This window comes from Sinocyclocheilus grahami, unplaced genomic scaffold (assembly GCF_001515645.1).
Source record: "Sinocyclocheilus grahami isolate Dianchi unplaced genomic scaffold, SAMN03320097.WGS_v1.1 scaffold3.1, whole genome shotgun sequence".
Lineage (NCBI taxonomy): Eukaryota > Metazoa > Chordata > Actinopteri > Cypriniformes > Cyprinidae > Sinocyclocheilus > Sinocyclocheilus grahami.
In genome coordinates, this window is record NW_015505182.1 from 1,723,670 (window position 1) to 1,736,779 (window position 13,110).

Sequence of the window (13,110 nt, forward strand, 5' to 3'; positions counted from 1 at the left end):
GGGGCACAACAGATTACGCAGACGAAGTGAGTAATGATGCTATTACTGCACTGTTGACAGCCATGTGCCTCTTCATGGGGATTTTTGTGTGACTGCATGAGTCCATACGGCTGTTTACACATCGTACTAAATATAAAATTGCACAATGCAGTTGGGGTTCCATGATCCATCTATGGATCTTAACTGATGAATTTAGAGTCGGATATATCTGCAGTTTGAGCCACTGAGACGTAATTTGAGAGCCTCAAATGATAAGAGACACAAACCGCCAATAGAGAATGAGTTGAGACTAGATAAGAGGTGTAAGTGTTTATGGCATTGTGGGAAGTGGGAGTGTACGTCTGTGAGAGAGACAGATGAAGAGAGATGCTATCTCACCATAGTGAGCTCTGCCTCCAGCTCTTTGATTCTGTTCTCCTTCATGTCTATCTGGGAGCGCAGGACGCTGGCTTGTTCTGTGGCCTCTTTGCTCTGCCGGCGCAAGTCCCATTTCTCTCTCTCCAGCATGTCCTTCTCTTTAGCCAGAGCCTTTACCGCATCCTCACTCTCCTGTAGGGACAGCACACAGTCAGCGTCGGTCCGTTATACACAATCCATTTGTATGACGATCCATACTGTTGAATTAATATTTACCTATATATTGCACATACAACTAAATGCATAAAAATCATCTTACTGATCTTCAGTTAAACAAGTGATAAAAGCAACACAAATAAATAATACAAGCAAAGATACATGATAAATAGTATATTTGACTGACATTCCTGACAAAAGATCATATAAGCCAGTGCTAAATTAAATGTTCTTTGTAAATCTAAAATGATCGAGTGTAACCCTGAACAAAAAGAAAAAGATTAAATAATAATTACAGCACGGTAGGGTTAATGTTGGATTGACAGATTTCATTTTTGAAAGATTATGTCAGAAGATGACGCACATAAAGTGTCAGTGGTGAATTAAATGCACAGGTAATGCATGTCACCTTTCTGTGCTGGTCATAGTTTCTGATGAAGTCTCGGAGCTGCTCTTCTCGGCTCTCCAGTGTGGTGTACAGCTGCTGCATCTGGTTCACCAGGTCAGCCTTTTCTGCCTTCAATCGCTTCCGATCGCCCTTCATAGCTATACACAAACATGCATAATCAGATTCATAAATGCAGTAATAATATTCTCTTTTAGCACATCTTACAAGTATATAAAAATCTGAGTATTTCCTAGATCATAACATTTATATTTCATCATTTTTGCAGTGTGGCTGCAACACAAATACAGGCTTTGTGCCCTTGTATGACATGCGTCTGCGGTTTGTCCTCTGACTCATATCTGTCAAATAAGAGTTGTAGAAATATAAAATTATGCATTACCCTGTGTGTCTGTGTCTTACTTAAAAATAGGCATTCTTTATTGTTGGATTTAAGTCTTTTGTTTTATTATTATCACTCGCATAAATAAAAGTTGTAGTTAAAAAAATTGTGCAGTGCACTGCTCAAAACAGCCTCCAGGGGGCACCATGCTCCACTAAAAACATCCCACACGGAAAAAAGACATTTGTGTTGTTTGTTATAAAATAATTAACGGTTAACACAAATGCATTCAGGTTTTAATTTGAGAGGAGTGTGAGGCGTAACACCTCATAACAATTCAATATATTTTATTAACATTTCATTTAAGAGTGCTCAGGCTTGTTCTCTTGCAGCTTAGACAAAGTAAATCATTTATTTTACTTGAGGCAACTGTCTCTATCCCCCTCAAACTGAAGAAGGCTTCTCATTCCACAGTCAAACCCGTTTTTCCACTATCATTCGAGAGCGTTGACATTCATGAGAACACATGCACCCTGCCACCCATCACGTCTCCCTCTCTAACCCATCTTCTCTTTACTCCACAAGGACCAAAATGAGCCAAATCCGGTTTAGTTTGCTGAAAACTGTGCTTGACGCAGTCTGTCGTGGGTGGAATATTTGGTTGCTTCCAACTCCTGTTTAAGTACTACAGGTGTTACATTACAGACTAAATGACAAGTGTCAAGTAACACAGTTGACCTAGTGTAAAGCGTGTCAAAACTGAGTGCAGGGTGTTCAATGTACAGGAGATCTCTTTTAGAAGTGTTGAAGAAACCTTAGATAATATTTTGATGTGATTCCTTTTAGATATGTTGGTGAACACTGTGATATCTGAGACATGTACAGACTAAAATATGATGTTATGGTTTGCTGTATATTGACAGCTGCTGTTCTGTTAATGTAACTCTAGCCTCGAGACACAACAGAATTAACCGTTTAACTAGCTGAAGTTATCTGTTAAAGATATTTATTTAAAAACATTAATATAAGAATGTTAATACATTAGATAACAAAATATTAAACAAAACAACACTTGTTTTTAAGACCGTACCAACACGTTTCAGGTGAAACATTTTACAAAAGGAGATTAAAATGGAGAGCAAATGTAGACTTTCTTCTCAGATTGTTTTCCTGAGAAAAATGCAGGTTATCTAGATTACTAGGACGTCTAGGGTGTCATCTCGTGTGATTCAGAAGAGCTCAACAATGTCTTAAACTGTGCTTAGTAGTGTCATGATACCAAAAGTCTGGGATGATTTTAATATGATATAGTATTTCCATTGAGTAAATTATGCATTCATTTTATCATCATGAAATCGGAAATCATTCTAATATACTGAATAAGAAGAGAATTATATATAAATATTTTCTTCTGATCATCTTAATGCATCCCTGCTGAATAAAAAATAAACATAGTGCTCCAAACTTTCGAGCGCATATAAATTGATCATCACTTTACAGCTAAAACAAAATAGTTGCCATGACACTTTTATATGTCAGCAGCACTTGAGTTTACTGCTGTCATAAACCACATTTCAAAAACCCTCCCTTCACACTCCATTCTGAAAGCATCTCCAGCTCACACTGCAGGAACATAAGACACACTTCTGAACGAATGACGTTATATATCAAAACCCAACTCTTTCTTCCAGTGCTTATGTCCTCTGTTTATACAAGTCTCTCAAATACACTAAAAGAGCATTACACACCAGATAAACAGACAGCAGATAAGATAAGCTACACACACACACACGTTTGGTTTGCTATCCTTGTGGGGACTCTCCATAGGCGTAATGCTTTTTCTACGGTACAGACCGTATATTCTATCTCCCTACAACCAACCCTACACCTAAACCTACCCCTTACAGGAAACTTTCTGCATTTTTAGATTTTCATAAAACTTCATTCTGTGTGATTTATTAGCTTGTTTACCCATGGGGACCTCAATTTAGGTCCCCACCGTGGCACGAGTCCCCATGAGTCTGTGTGTATTCAGGTTTAAGACCCCAACAGAATGGAAAAACAGGTACACACACACACACACACACACACACACATTAAAGTATCTGGTGACAGGTAGAAAAGGCATCTATTATGCGCTCAACTGAAATACACGCCTCACAAATACTTGAAAGTTCTCTTTTGATGGCATTTCTTTCATCTTTAAACTGTTTTCCATCCTCTTCACAAACAACATCAGTAAAACAGCTTTATACTATGCTTTATACTGAAATATAAAAAAACATACTATGTAATTTTATAATCATACATTTTATTATTAGTTTATTAATAGTAATATGTGTGATTATTATAAGATTTCATAAATACATATTACATTTTCTATTATGATTGATCGGAAAGTAATCGAAACCGAAATTCAGAACCTCTAATCAACGTCATTTTGTCCACATTGTTTTTTTTTTCTTCTTCATTTTTTTCAATCCTGTTAATACTTTCCCCAGGGTTGCCAGGTCTGCGAAAGAAAACAAGCCCGATTGCCATTCAAAACTAGACCAAAACTACCCAAGTGTGTTTTCCCCCGGAGATTTCCCCTGTCAAAATCGCACTAAGATCGCTTTAATAAAAATAAAAAAACCCGGACTAAAAAACAAACCGTGGCAGCAGCCCAAATTGGAAACCCTGACTTTCCCCTTAAAAACATACTACAGCATGTGTAGTCACGTAACTCCATCCATCAGCGGCATGGAAGCAACATAGAACTGCTTTTTACAGATTTTTAATGTGAAAATATCCATTTTACATTCAAACTGAAACTTTTTTCATAAGACGTTTTGATTTCAAGAAATGTGTGCTTTGATTTCAATTGTTCGAAACCCGGACTAAAAAACAAACCGTGGCAGCAGCCCAAATTGGAAACCCTGACTTTCCCCTTAAAAACATACTACAGCATGTGTAGTCACGTAACTCCATCCATCAGCGGCATGGAAGCAACATAGAACTGCTTTTTACAGATTTTTAATGTGAAAATATCCTTTTTACATTCAAACTGAAACTTTTTTCATAAGACGTTTTGATTTCAAGAAATGTGTGCTTTGATTTCAATTGTTCGAAATATTATATATAACCATAAATAGTTTGTTTCCTTCAATTATTTTAAAATCACAAAGATAAGAAATGCACAATTTCATTAGAAACAATATCCCATCTTTAATAGTTTAGCATAATAGAAGCAACTAGAATAAGTAATTAATTAATTCATTTGAATCAAGGTAATATGTTCAGTTATTTTGATTTTAGGTCAGATCGTCCAGCTCTATTTTCTTTCTTTCTTTCTTTCTGTGAAAATACTTGGTGCTGTAATGATGGTCTATGCACCATTTTTGAAGACAAATAAATTTTTACACTTTATTGATTTGTATTGAATTGCAACTTGAGTCTATGTAATTGTAACTAGGAGAATTTTTTGTAAATAAAAGCTTTTGTAAATTCTTTCTTTCTTGTAAACTAGTCAACCTCACTTATCGACTAGTTACATAGTTGGATGCACACCATGACCCATCTCTATTACTGAAACAATGATTTTGAGTAAACTCGGGCAGTATTGATGTGTCTAGGGAGAGTGAAGTGCTTCAACAGCACACAGGGGAGATTTCTCTGGTAATCCTGCAATATTGGCTTTGTGATTGGGGTTCAGACCTTGTAAGGCCTCCTTGGCACGTTCCAGCTCCTGCTCCTTCTCCCCCAGCTGCACCTTGAGCTCGGCGGCAGAGAGTGTGTCGGCCGAGCAGCCGCCGTGCGAGTCCTCCAGGTCTTTACTCAACATGTCCTTCATCTGCCTGAGGAGGTGCACCTCTTCCTGCAACTGAGCCACCTCCTCCCTCAGCAACACTGCGGGAGAAATCCAGAGAGATGGCGATAAAGAAATCACTTAGTAACAAGTAGCTCTCAGCAAGTCTTCTGTTTGGATGCTACATATTATTTTCCATGTGGCCAGCAGGCTAAGAGGAAACAGCATAATTATGACAAAGAGTGGCTGTTAAGATTTTTTTTATTTCTCACTCTTAAACAATGCTATCTTTCATCCCTTTTTAATCACAGAGAAGCAGATCACATAATAAAAAAAGAAGCATTCAGATCTGGAGGGGGGTGAGAGACAATTTCTATGCCATTTCCAAGGCTCTTTCATAGAGTCAAAGGAGTTAGAGAACAGACACATTAGGAATGAGAGCGAAACCACAGCAACAAGAGCGGGACACAGGCCCACTTAAAGCAAAACAGCGGTAATTTGCAATATATCAACAAATACACAAGCAAAACTGTTAATGCATTGAGAGACGGGAAGCTGAGAGGACAAAAATATTCCAGAGCCTTTTTTAATGAGCGGAAGAGTGTTGCCTACTTTGCTTTGAATGACAAACAAAAAAAACCCCAGCCCATATCTCAACCCTGCACAGAGAGTGCCTATAAACCAGAGCAAAGCTGATTGAAGGACTTTCAGAAGCTCATGTGGCGACTTTCTGTTGTCAACATTTCAAGTCTTGTCCCTCTAATGTGGCGGAAATTCACAGAACATCATCGAGTCGTGAAAGTAAGCCGAATTAGCCGAGCTGCCAGTCAGGTGCGCTCTGTCTCTGCTGATATACACTCAGTAAGTGAATAAATTAAACAGAGGCCTTCGTTCAATGTACTCTGCATTACCAGGCAACAGCTGCGACATCAATCTTTTTCAAGGGAAACGAGGGAGCTTATCAAGTCATAGAATTCAATTAACTGTAAACTATAATGCACCCACGCTGCAGCCTGGACAATGAAGGCCTGGCTGGGATAAAAGAAATCTACAGCACTTATCAAGAGCAATCAATACAGTTAATGAGGTATTTTGCTTGGAGTGCAACACAGTAATGTAGAATTCATCCCACCAGGCATGTCATGGTTTTGTATGTTTTTTTTTTCTTTCTGCTTTTGAGTGGCAGTTGCAGTCCTGGGTGCATAAGACACACACACAAAAAAACACTTCCAAACAAAAGTAGCAGTTAATTCTAGAAATTTACTTTTTGGGGTTAGTTCACCCCAAAAAGAACATTTTGTCAATAATTACTCACCCTCATGTCGTTCCAAATCCGTAAGACCTTTGTTCATTTTTGGACCACAAGATATTTTGAGTAATTAATGACATAATTTTCATTTTTTGGGGTGAACTATCCCTTTAAAATGTTTTATTCCTTTGCTCAAAAACATAATATACATGTTTTTTTCCTATATTACTAAAAATGCATGAATAAATATTAATAAAACATTAAATGCATTAATTAATAATAATAATAAAATATATATATATATATATATATATATTAAAAAACATGTAATTAGTAAAAAACATGTTATTATTTCCATAATTAATCACACCAAATTAATGTGTAAAATCAACAGCCCTTAAATATTTTAATAGTGTGTATATATTTTTTTTGTAATTTAACAGAGCAGTTTAATATATATATATATATATATATATATATACATACATACATATTAAACATGAAATTATTTTTTAAAAATATTATACGCTCAATAACTCTTGGGATGTGTTAAATGCATTAATAAATTATTAATAATAAAAAATTAATCAAATTAATTAAAAAAACATGTAATTAATAAAAAACGTGTTATTATTTTCATAATGAATCACACCAAATTAATGTGTAAAATCAACAGCCCTTAAATATTTTAATAGTGTGTATATATTTTTTATGTAATTTAACAGAGCAGTTTATTAATCAAAGATGTAATTATTTTGTAAGTTGTATTTAATTGCAGGGTGCATGTGCCAGCTGACTCTGTGTGAGTACAGTAACCACTCACCTCCACTTTAATGTGACATGAGAACACTCGATGAAAGCACTTCCAGATAAAACTGACAATTAAATCACTTAAACCACTAGTGTCGCAATTCGATAGCGGATGTTTGGAAGCGATCCCACTCTTAACGTGCGAGACAGAGAGGGGGCCGGCCGTGAGCAGAGATAGCACCAGGTGCTCCAGGCATTTCTTCAGCAAGCCGTTGACAAGGTGAGCGTCTGCAGCACTGCTGATAAGACAGAGACGGGGGCAACCCATTGGTCAGTGCCCACTACCAGGGAGAGCCAAGCAACCGGGTTTCAACATGGCACAGGAAGCTCCTTTTCCTGGTAAGTGTCATCTTTCATGCTGTCGCGATGGAGACCAAGGCCACTTATTCATTTGTTTAACTCAGAGAGACTTATTTGGGGCAGTGGGTCCAGCTGTTGTCCTGCTTTGAGCCCCAGCACAAACACAGAGCTTTGGCTTACTACCAGTACTTGTATGAGAACTATGTAGCTTCTGCGCTCTAACAGCAGTTCGGCTGCTCTGTGCCAAACTTGGGCTGAGAGAGCAAAGAGTATGAATCATAAAAATCATACAAATCCTTCATGTTAAACCACAAATTTTGTAGCAAACACACACCAGTGTCAATCTCTGAAAATTAAAAAATCATAGGATAAAAAAAGGTTCTCTCAACAACAAACAACATACCATTGATTGAATCAACACTGATCTCTGAGATGCTGAAATATACAAACAATTCCGTTCAGTTTTATTTATTCTTAGTGTTCCCAAGATACAAACACATCAGCAGACCACAACACTTCTTGAGGATATAAAAGAGGTTCAAAAATAAGTCAAATGTTGCGTCAGAGACAAATGTCAGAATAAAAAACAACTCAATGTTTACTACTGCGATCTGGGAAACGGCACATTTTGACAAGGAATGGCCATTTGCAAAAGGAAATACAGGCACATTACAACCAAAACAAACAATACAACTCAATAAACTTCAATAAAACCTGTGTAAGATAACCCAAACACTGATTTGAGTGAAATTATTTTATAAATCCAGTGTATTATCTAAATGTCCACTAATCATTGTTGTTATAGTTATACCAAACTAAAACTATTAAAAATTGTCTTTGGTTATTGAAATATACAAAAAAAAAAAATACAAGATGAAAAACTAAAAAACATAAATTAAAATGATAAATTATACTAAAATGAACTGAAATAAGTACAGAACTAGAATGACCAAAACAGACAAAAAGTTACATAGGTCCTTAGAGGTATTTTTCACTATGATAACTTAGATGCAAAATAGTGTTTTTATGAAATACAAAAGGAAGCGAGTCCATGCTGTGATACAAGACAATAAAGTAGTGATTTTAGTTACCCAGATGAACGGACTGATGCACAGCACTGACATGAACGATACAGAATATTAGGAAACATCTGACTGCTGAATTGATCAATCAGAAGGAAGTATTTCAGAGAGCTTTTATGTAACAAAATAAATTAAGTAAATAGAGTCTATTTGAAGAGGCTGATGAGTCTGCACTCACAGGGTTGTAAGAAATCTCATCAGAACTTCATGAAAGGAGAAAGTGTCTTTGGGTCTTTATGCTCTAAGAACTGAGGTTGATATACACAAAAGCAATCAGGCCCCTAATTCCCCAAAATGCAGTGTTCAATCGATTCGCACTGGTGTCGTGTCTCCTTCTCACTTATCATCTCAAGAGCCAAACTAACCGTGCACTTCTTTGCTTTGCAGCCTCAGTGTGAAGACAAATCGAAGAAAAACTAAGTCAAAAAGTAGTTATGGATGAGTCTGTAGACATCACAATAAAACAGTTTTTCAGCTGTAAAGCTACTAAACTTTATTTTCTAGATTTCATTTTTATCAAGTCTGTTATTCAAACTAGAATCAAGAAGAATCAAATCGATGCAAACCACTAAATACTTGTTTAACTTTAATTTCATCACACTCATAAAAAAGAAAATGATTTAATTTAATAGGCTAGTAAAATCTCAGTCACATTGACGCTGCTATCTGGTGCCACATGAAACGATGACAATAACCAGCTATATAAACTTTGCAGCGGCATCAATATTTTCTACTGCATAGATTGTCTTTATCTGACAGTTTTTGGCCTGCGGTTCTGCAGTTTTGTGATAAAGCATTTTGTAAAGGGCTGAACTCCAGAATGCATGTTTCAACGGATCTGCAGACAAGTTCTGATGTATAACCACCTCCATGAAACGCCCAAACAACCTGTAAATGTAACTGGGTCCTTAGGCAACTCTAAAAAATGTCCTTAAAAGGAGTTCATCACAGAAAATATAGCACAAGAGGAAAAACTATGCATTATTTGTAGCACAGAAATCAATCATTGAGTTGGTTCTCTAAAAACAAAGTGCATCTTTACATGAAGTTCTGGGGTCCCGATGGCCCTAAAAGACTTCTAACCCAGATTAGACCACATAAGGTCAATGATGGAGCGGTTGCAGGTGTCTCCAGGCTCTGGCACACTTTCCAAATCTCAAGGGACGTCTGGATTCATGGAATGATCCAGATATTAAAGGGCCATTCTTAACGCAATGGATTTTGCATGCAAAAAGCCTACCGAATAAAAAAAGATCCACAGTTTGTGTCAAAAAACAAAGGTTTTACTAATTAAACAATGTACTACAGAAACATGTATTACCATGGATTAACCATGAATCAACCAAGGATTTACTGTGACTGTAAGGCCAAATAATCTATTATTAAAAATGTAAAGCATTTCCTCTAGACATGGGCACAGTGTCTGTGGCATTTTCCCACAATACTTTCCCAAACTAGCTCTGATATTACTGTCTAAGAGCTCTAAACCCTGAGGTTACATTTTGAGAGTTTTTGGGGAGAGTCCATGACCATGAAGCAGCAGGGGATTTCACTGTGAGCCGCAGTGCTTTTAATCATTGATTAACATGAGTGAGCAGCATGCTGTGGAGAGTTCAAAAAAACCTCTCGCTCCGAGCCTGTGTGAGTCAGAGAAGGTGAACCGATAAAACACAAAAGAGAATATCATTAAAGTGGATTATTCCAATTCCACACTATTCAATCGCATTCTTAAAGCTCTCTTTGATTTCGGCTTTTTCCTTTGAGATATTATGATCAATGCAAAGGAATGTTTCATCACATACTTTCTTTTTCACCACTTATTTTTTACATTTTATCCTTAGGAGCACAAGTTCACAGCAAATACAGGAGCTGTGTGGTATGCATCCCACATGTATGAGAAGCAGTCCTCGGGGAGGTTTGTGTTACAGTGAATGTAAACCTTTTTGAGGATATTACATGCTTTAAAACCAATGGGAAATCTGGCTTCAGATGTTACAGGTCAGTAAGGTCTTTGTTCTTTGTAGTTAAAAAAAAATCGAATTTTCTTGAAGGAATATTCTGGGTTCAGTGCAGGTTTAGCTCAATTGACAGCACTTGTGGCATAATGTTAATTACCACAATAATTAATTCCATTTGTCCATCTTTTTTATTAAAAAATATATTTAAATATATTAAAAAAAAATAAGGATTAAAGTGATGCACTTGAATGATACATTGAATTTACAAAAAAAAAATTAAGGTAAGTGGTCGCAATCAATTTATTTTAGCAACATTTTAATAAACACATTTAGTTGACTAACTTTCAACTAAATGTGTTTATTTAAATCATAAATGTAGCTAAAATAAATTGTTTGCAACCACTTACCTTAAAATAAATTTAGTATCATTTTTTCACTATAGTGAAAGTGAATGGAGCCTATCTGAAAATGATACTCTCAGATGAAATAGTACTGCTCTAAAACAACACGCGCGTGATTTTAATCTAAAAACTAAAACTGCTGACCATTTGGAGTAACGTTATATCCAATTTTACAACTTTACCTTAAAATCCTAAAAATGCCTGTAAAAATTATTTTAACATCTTTAGAGCTCAAATAAGCTCATTTTAAGAGAAGAATAAATGGAAGTTCTTTAATAAAATTATAGGCTGCACATTTTTGGACCCAAAAATTGGCCCCATTTACTTTCATTATAAAGTGTTGTAATGTAACTTTGCTTTTTGCCTTTTCTACAGAATTTTTTTTTTAATTAGTTGCAATTTTAAAAGTAGCTGCAGACTTGTTTAGTTTTCTAGTAAAATATGTAAATATCCTTAAAACAAGATTGCAGCAAAATTGTAGAAGACAGTAAGTCTTGTTTTCAGAATAATTAGGCTTATTTTCTTACCAGTTTTTCTTGTTTCAAGCATGAACCACACTCAGTTTGGTTAGATTTATGCTCACAATGAGAAATGAATAAGATAAACATTATTGCACACGACACATTATTGCACACGACAACGACAATACAGCACGGAAACTTTTATTAGTAAAATAGCTTAGACAGGCTACTGACTCGCAACGTTATATTTCTCTGCAATGAGGGGGTAAAATCCCTGTTTTTGAAGTAACTTATACTCATTGCTTGTAGAGAGACAAGCCCCCCCCCCCATCCCCCCATCTCTCTCTCTCTCTAATTCAAATAAATGATATAATTAATTAATTCAAATACATTCGATCTTACCGCACTGCATCTTTGTGTCTGATTTAAAGCAGGCTGAATGCTAATGAGCCTTAACTGACGAAAATGACCATAATTTGCACGATGGAAGTATTATCATCTTGTCGTATACAACCATTCAAAAACTCGGCAGAATTTATGTGACCGCTGCACCTGATGTTCATAAACTTTCATAACTGGTAAGTGTTTTTTCTTTTGCCTTGTGAACTGGCCGAGCCTTAATGATTATCTTTCTATTTTCTGGCCTATTTGTTTACTGACCGTTGCATACAATCGTGAAAACAGTTTTTGTTTTTTTAATTGGCTATTCGTTGTGGGGGGGAGATTTCGGGTTCGGGTCGGGTTTGGGCTCTAAATTTAACTGTGCCGCTCGGGTCGGGTCAGACGATCTCAGGTTCTGGCTTCAGTTTAAAGCCCGTGCAGACATCTAGTATACGTCCCTGCAGACCCAAGACCGAAAACTGGCTTCCTAGTGAGCCATTCGACTCGGATGATTATGGATATAATTCACAGGCAAAATGTGATTTCGTGGGCTGCAGCGGGAGACCTCAGAGGTTGGTGCCTTGATGATAAGGGCCACTCTTCATCTGATGGATCATGCTGCTAATGCCTCTTAGGCTGAGAAGCAAATTACAGAAGCACAAATCACGGCTCTCGTTTGTGGCTTGAGAGGAGAGCAGAGGTCGAGAGAGGCAGAGAGTGATACTCTTATCCTGCTTTGATAGCAGTGAATCCAGCCACGCAGCCTCTCTGAACTCCTGTCAATCACAGAGCTGCTCTGCATGTAAAAACACGGTAACACTTTACTTGAAGGGGTGTGCATAAGACTGACATGACACCTTCATAATCATGACATGACATGTCATGAATATGAAAGAGGTTTTATGCATGTTTATGACAACTGTCATTAAGTGTCATTCGCTCAGTTCTGTAATTTTTAATGCAAAGATGACATTGTTTGAGATGTCTTTGTTATGGGCTATGGTTAGGGGTAAGGGTAGGGGTAGGGTTAGGTTAGGGTTAGGTCAAATAATGTCATATTTGCATTAAAAATTACATAACTGAGCGAATGACACTTAATGACAGTTGTCATAAACATGCATAAAAACCCTTCATATTCATGACATGTGTCATGTCATGATTATGTAGGTGTCATGTCATGATTATGAAGGTGTCATGTCAGTCTTATGCACACCCCTTCAAGTAAAGTGTAACCAAAAACACTAAATGCATTTGAAAGTTTAATTAAAATAACATTTTACATTATACTAAGAAACAGCTGTATTTAAAAGACCAGCTTTGTTGTATTTTGGATGTTGGTGTCCTCACTTGAGCTTATTAGCTAGCTTAAAGTTAACATGA

The 13,110-nt window shown here is 36.6% G+C and overlaps 1 protein-coding gene across 1 annotated transcript in view; it reads right to left on the reverse strand.

Moving 5' to 3' along the window:
• The window catches only part of LOC107565459 (kazrin-like), a 56,877-nt gene that overhangs the window by 10,217 nt on the left and 33,550 nt on the right, over window positions 1-13,110 (reverse strand). Inside the window, exons 3-5 of the mRNA XM_016250733.1 lie at window positions 4,998-5,189; window positions 983-1,119; window positions 379-549 (exon numbers count right to left, since the gene is read on the reverse strand). Of these exons, the coding sequence (XP_016106219.1) occupies window positions 379-549; window positions 983-1,119; window positions 4,998-5,189 (500 nt within the window). The remainder of the gene's footprint in view (window positions 1-378; window positions 550-982; window positions 1,120-4,997; window positions 5,190-13,110) is intronic.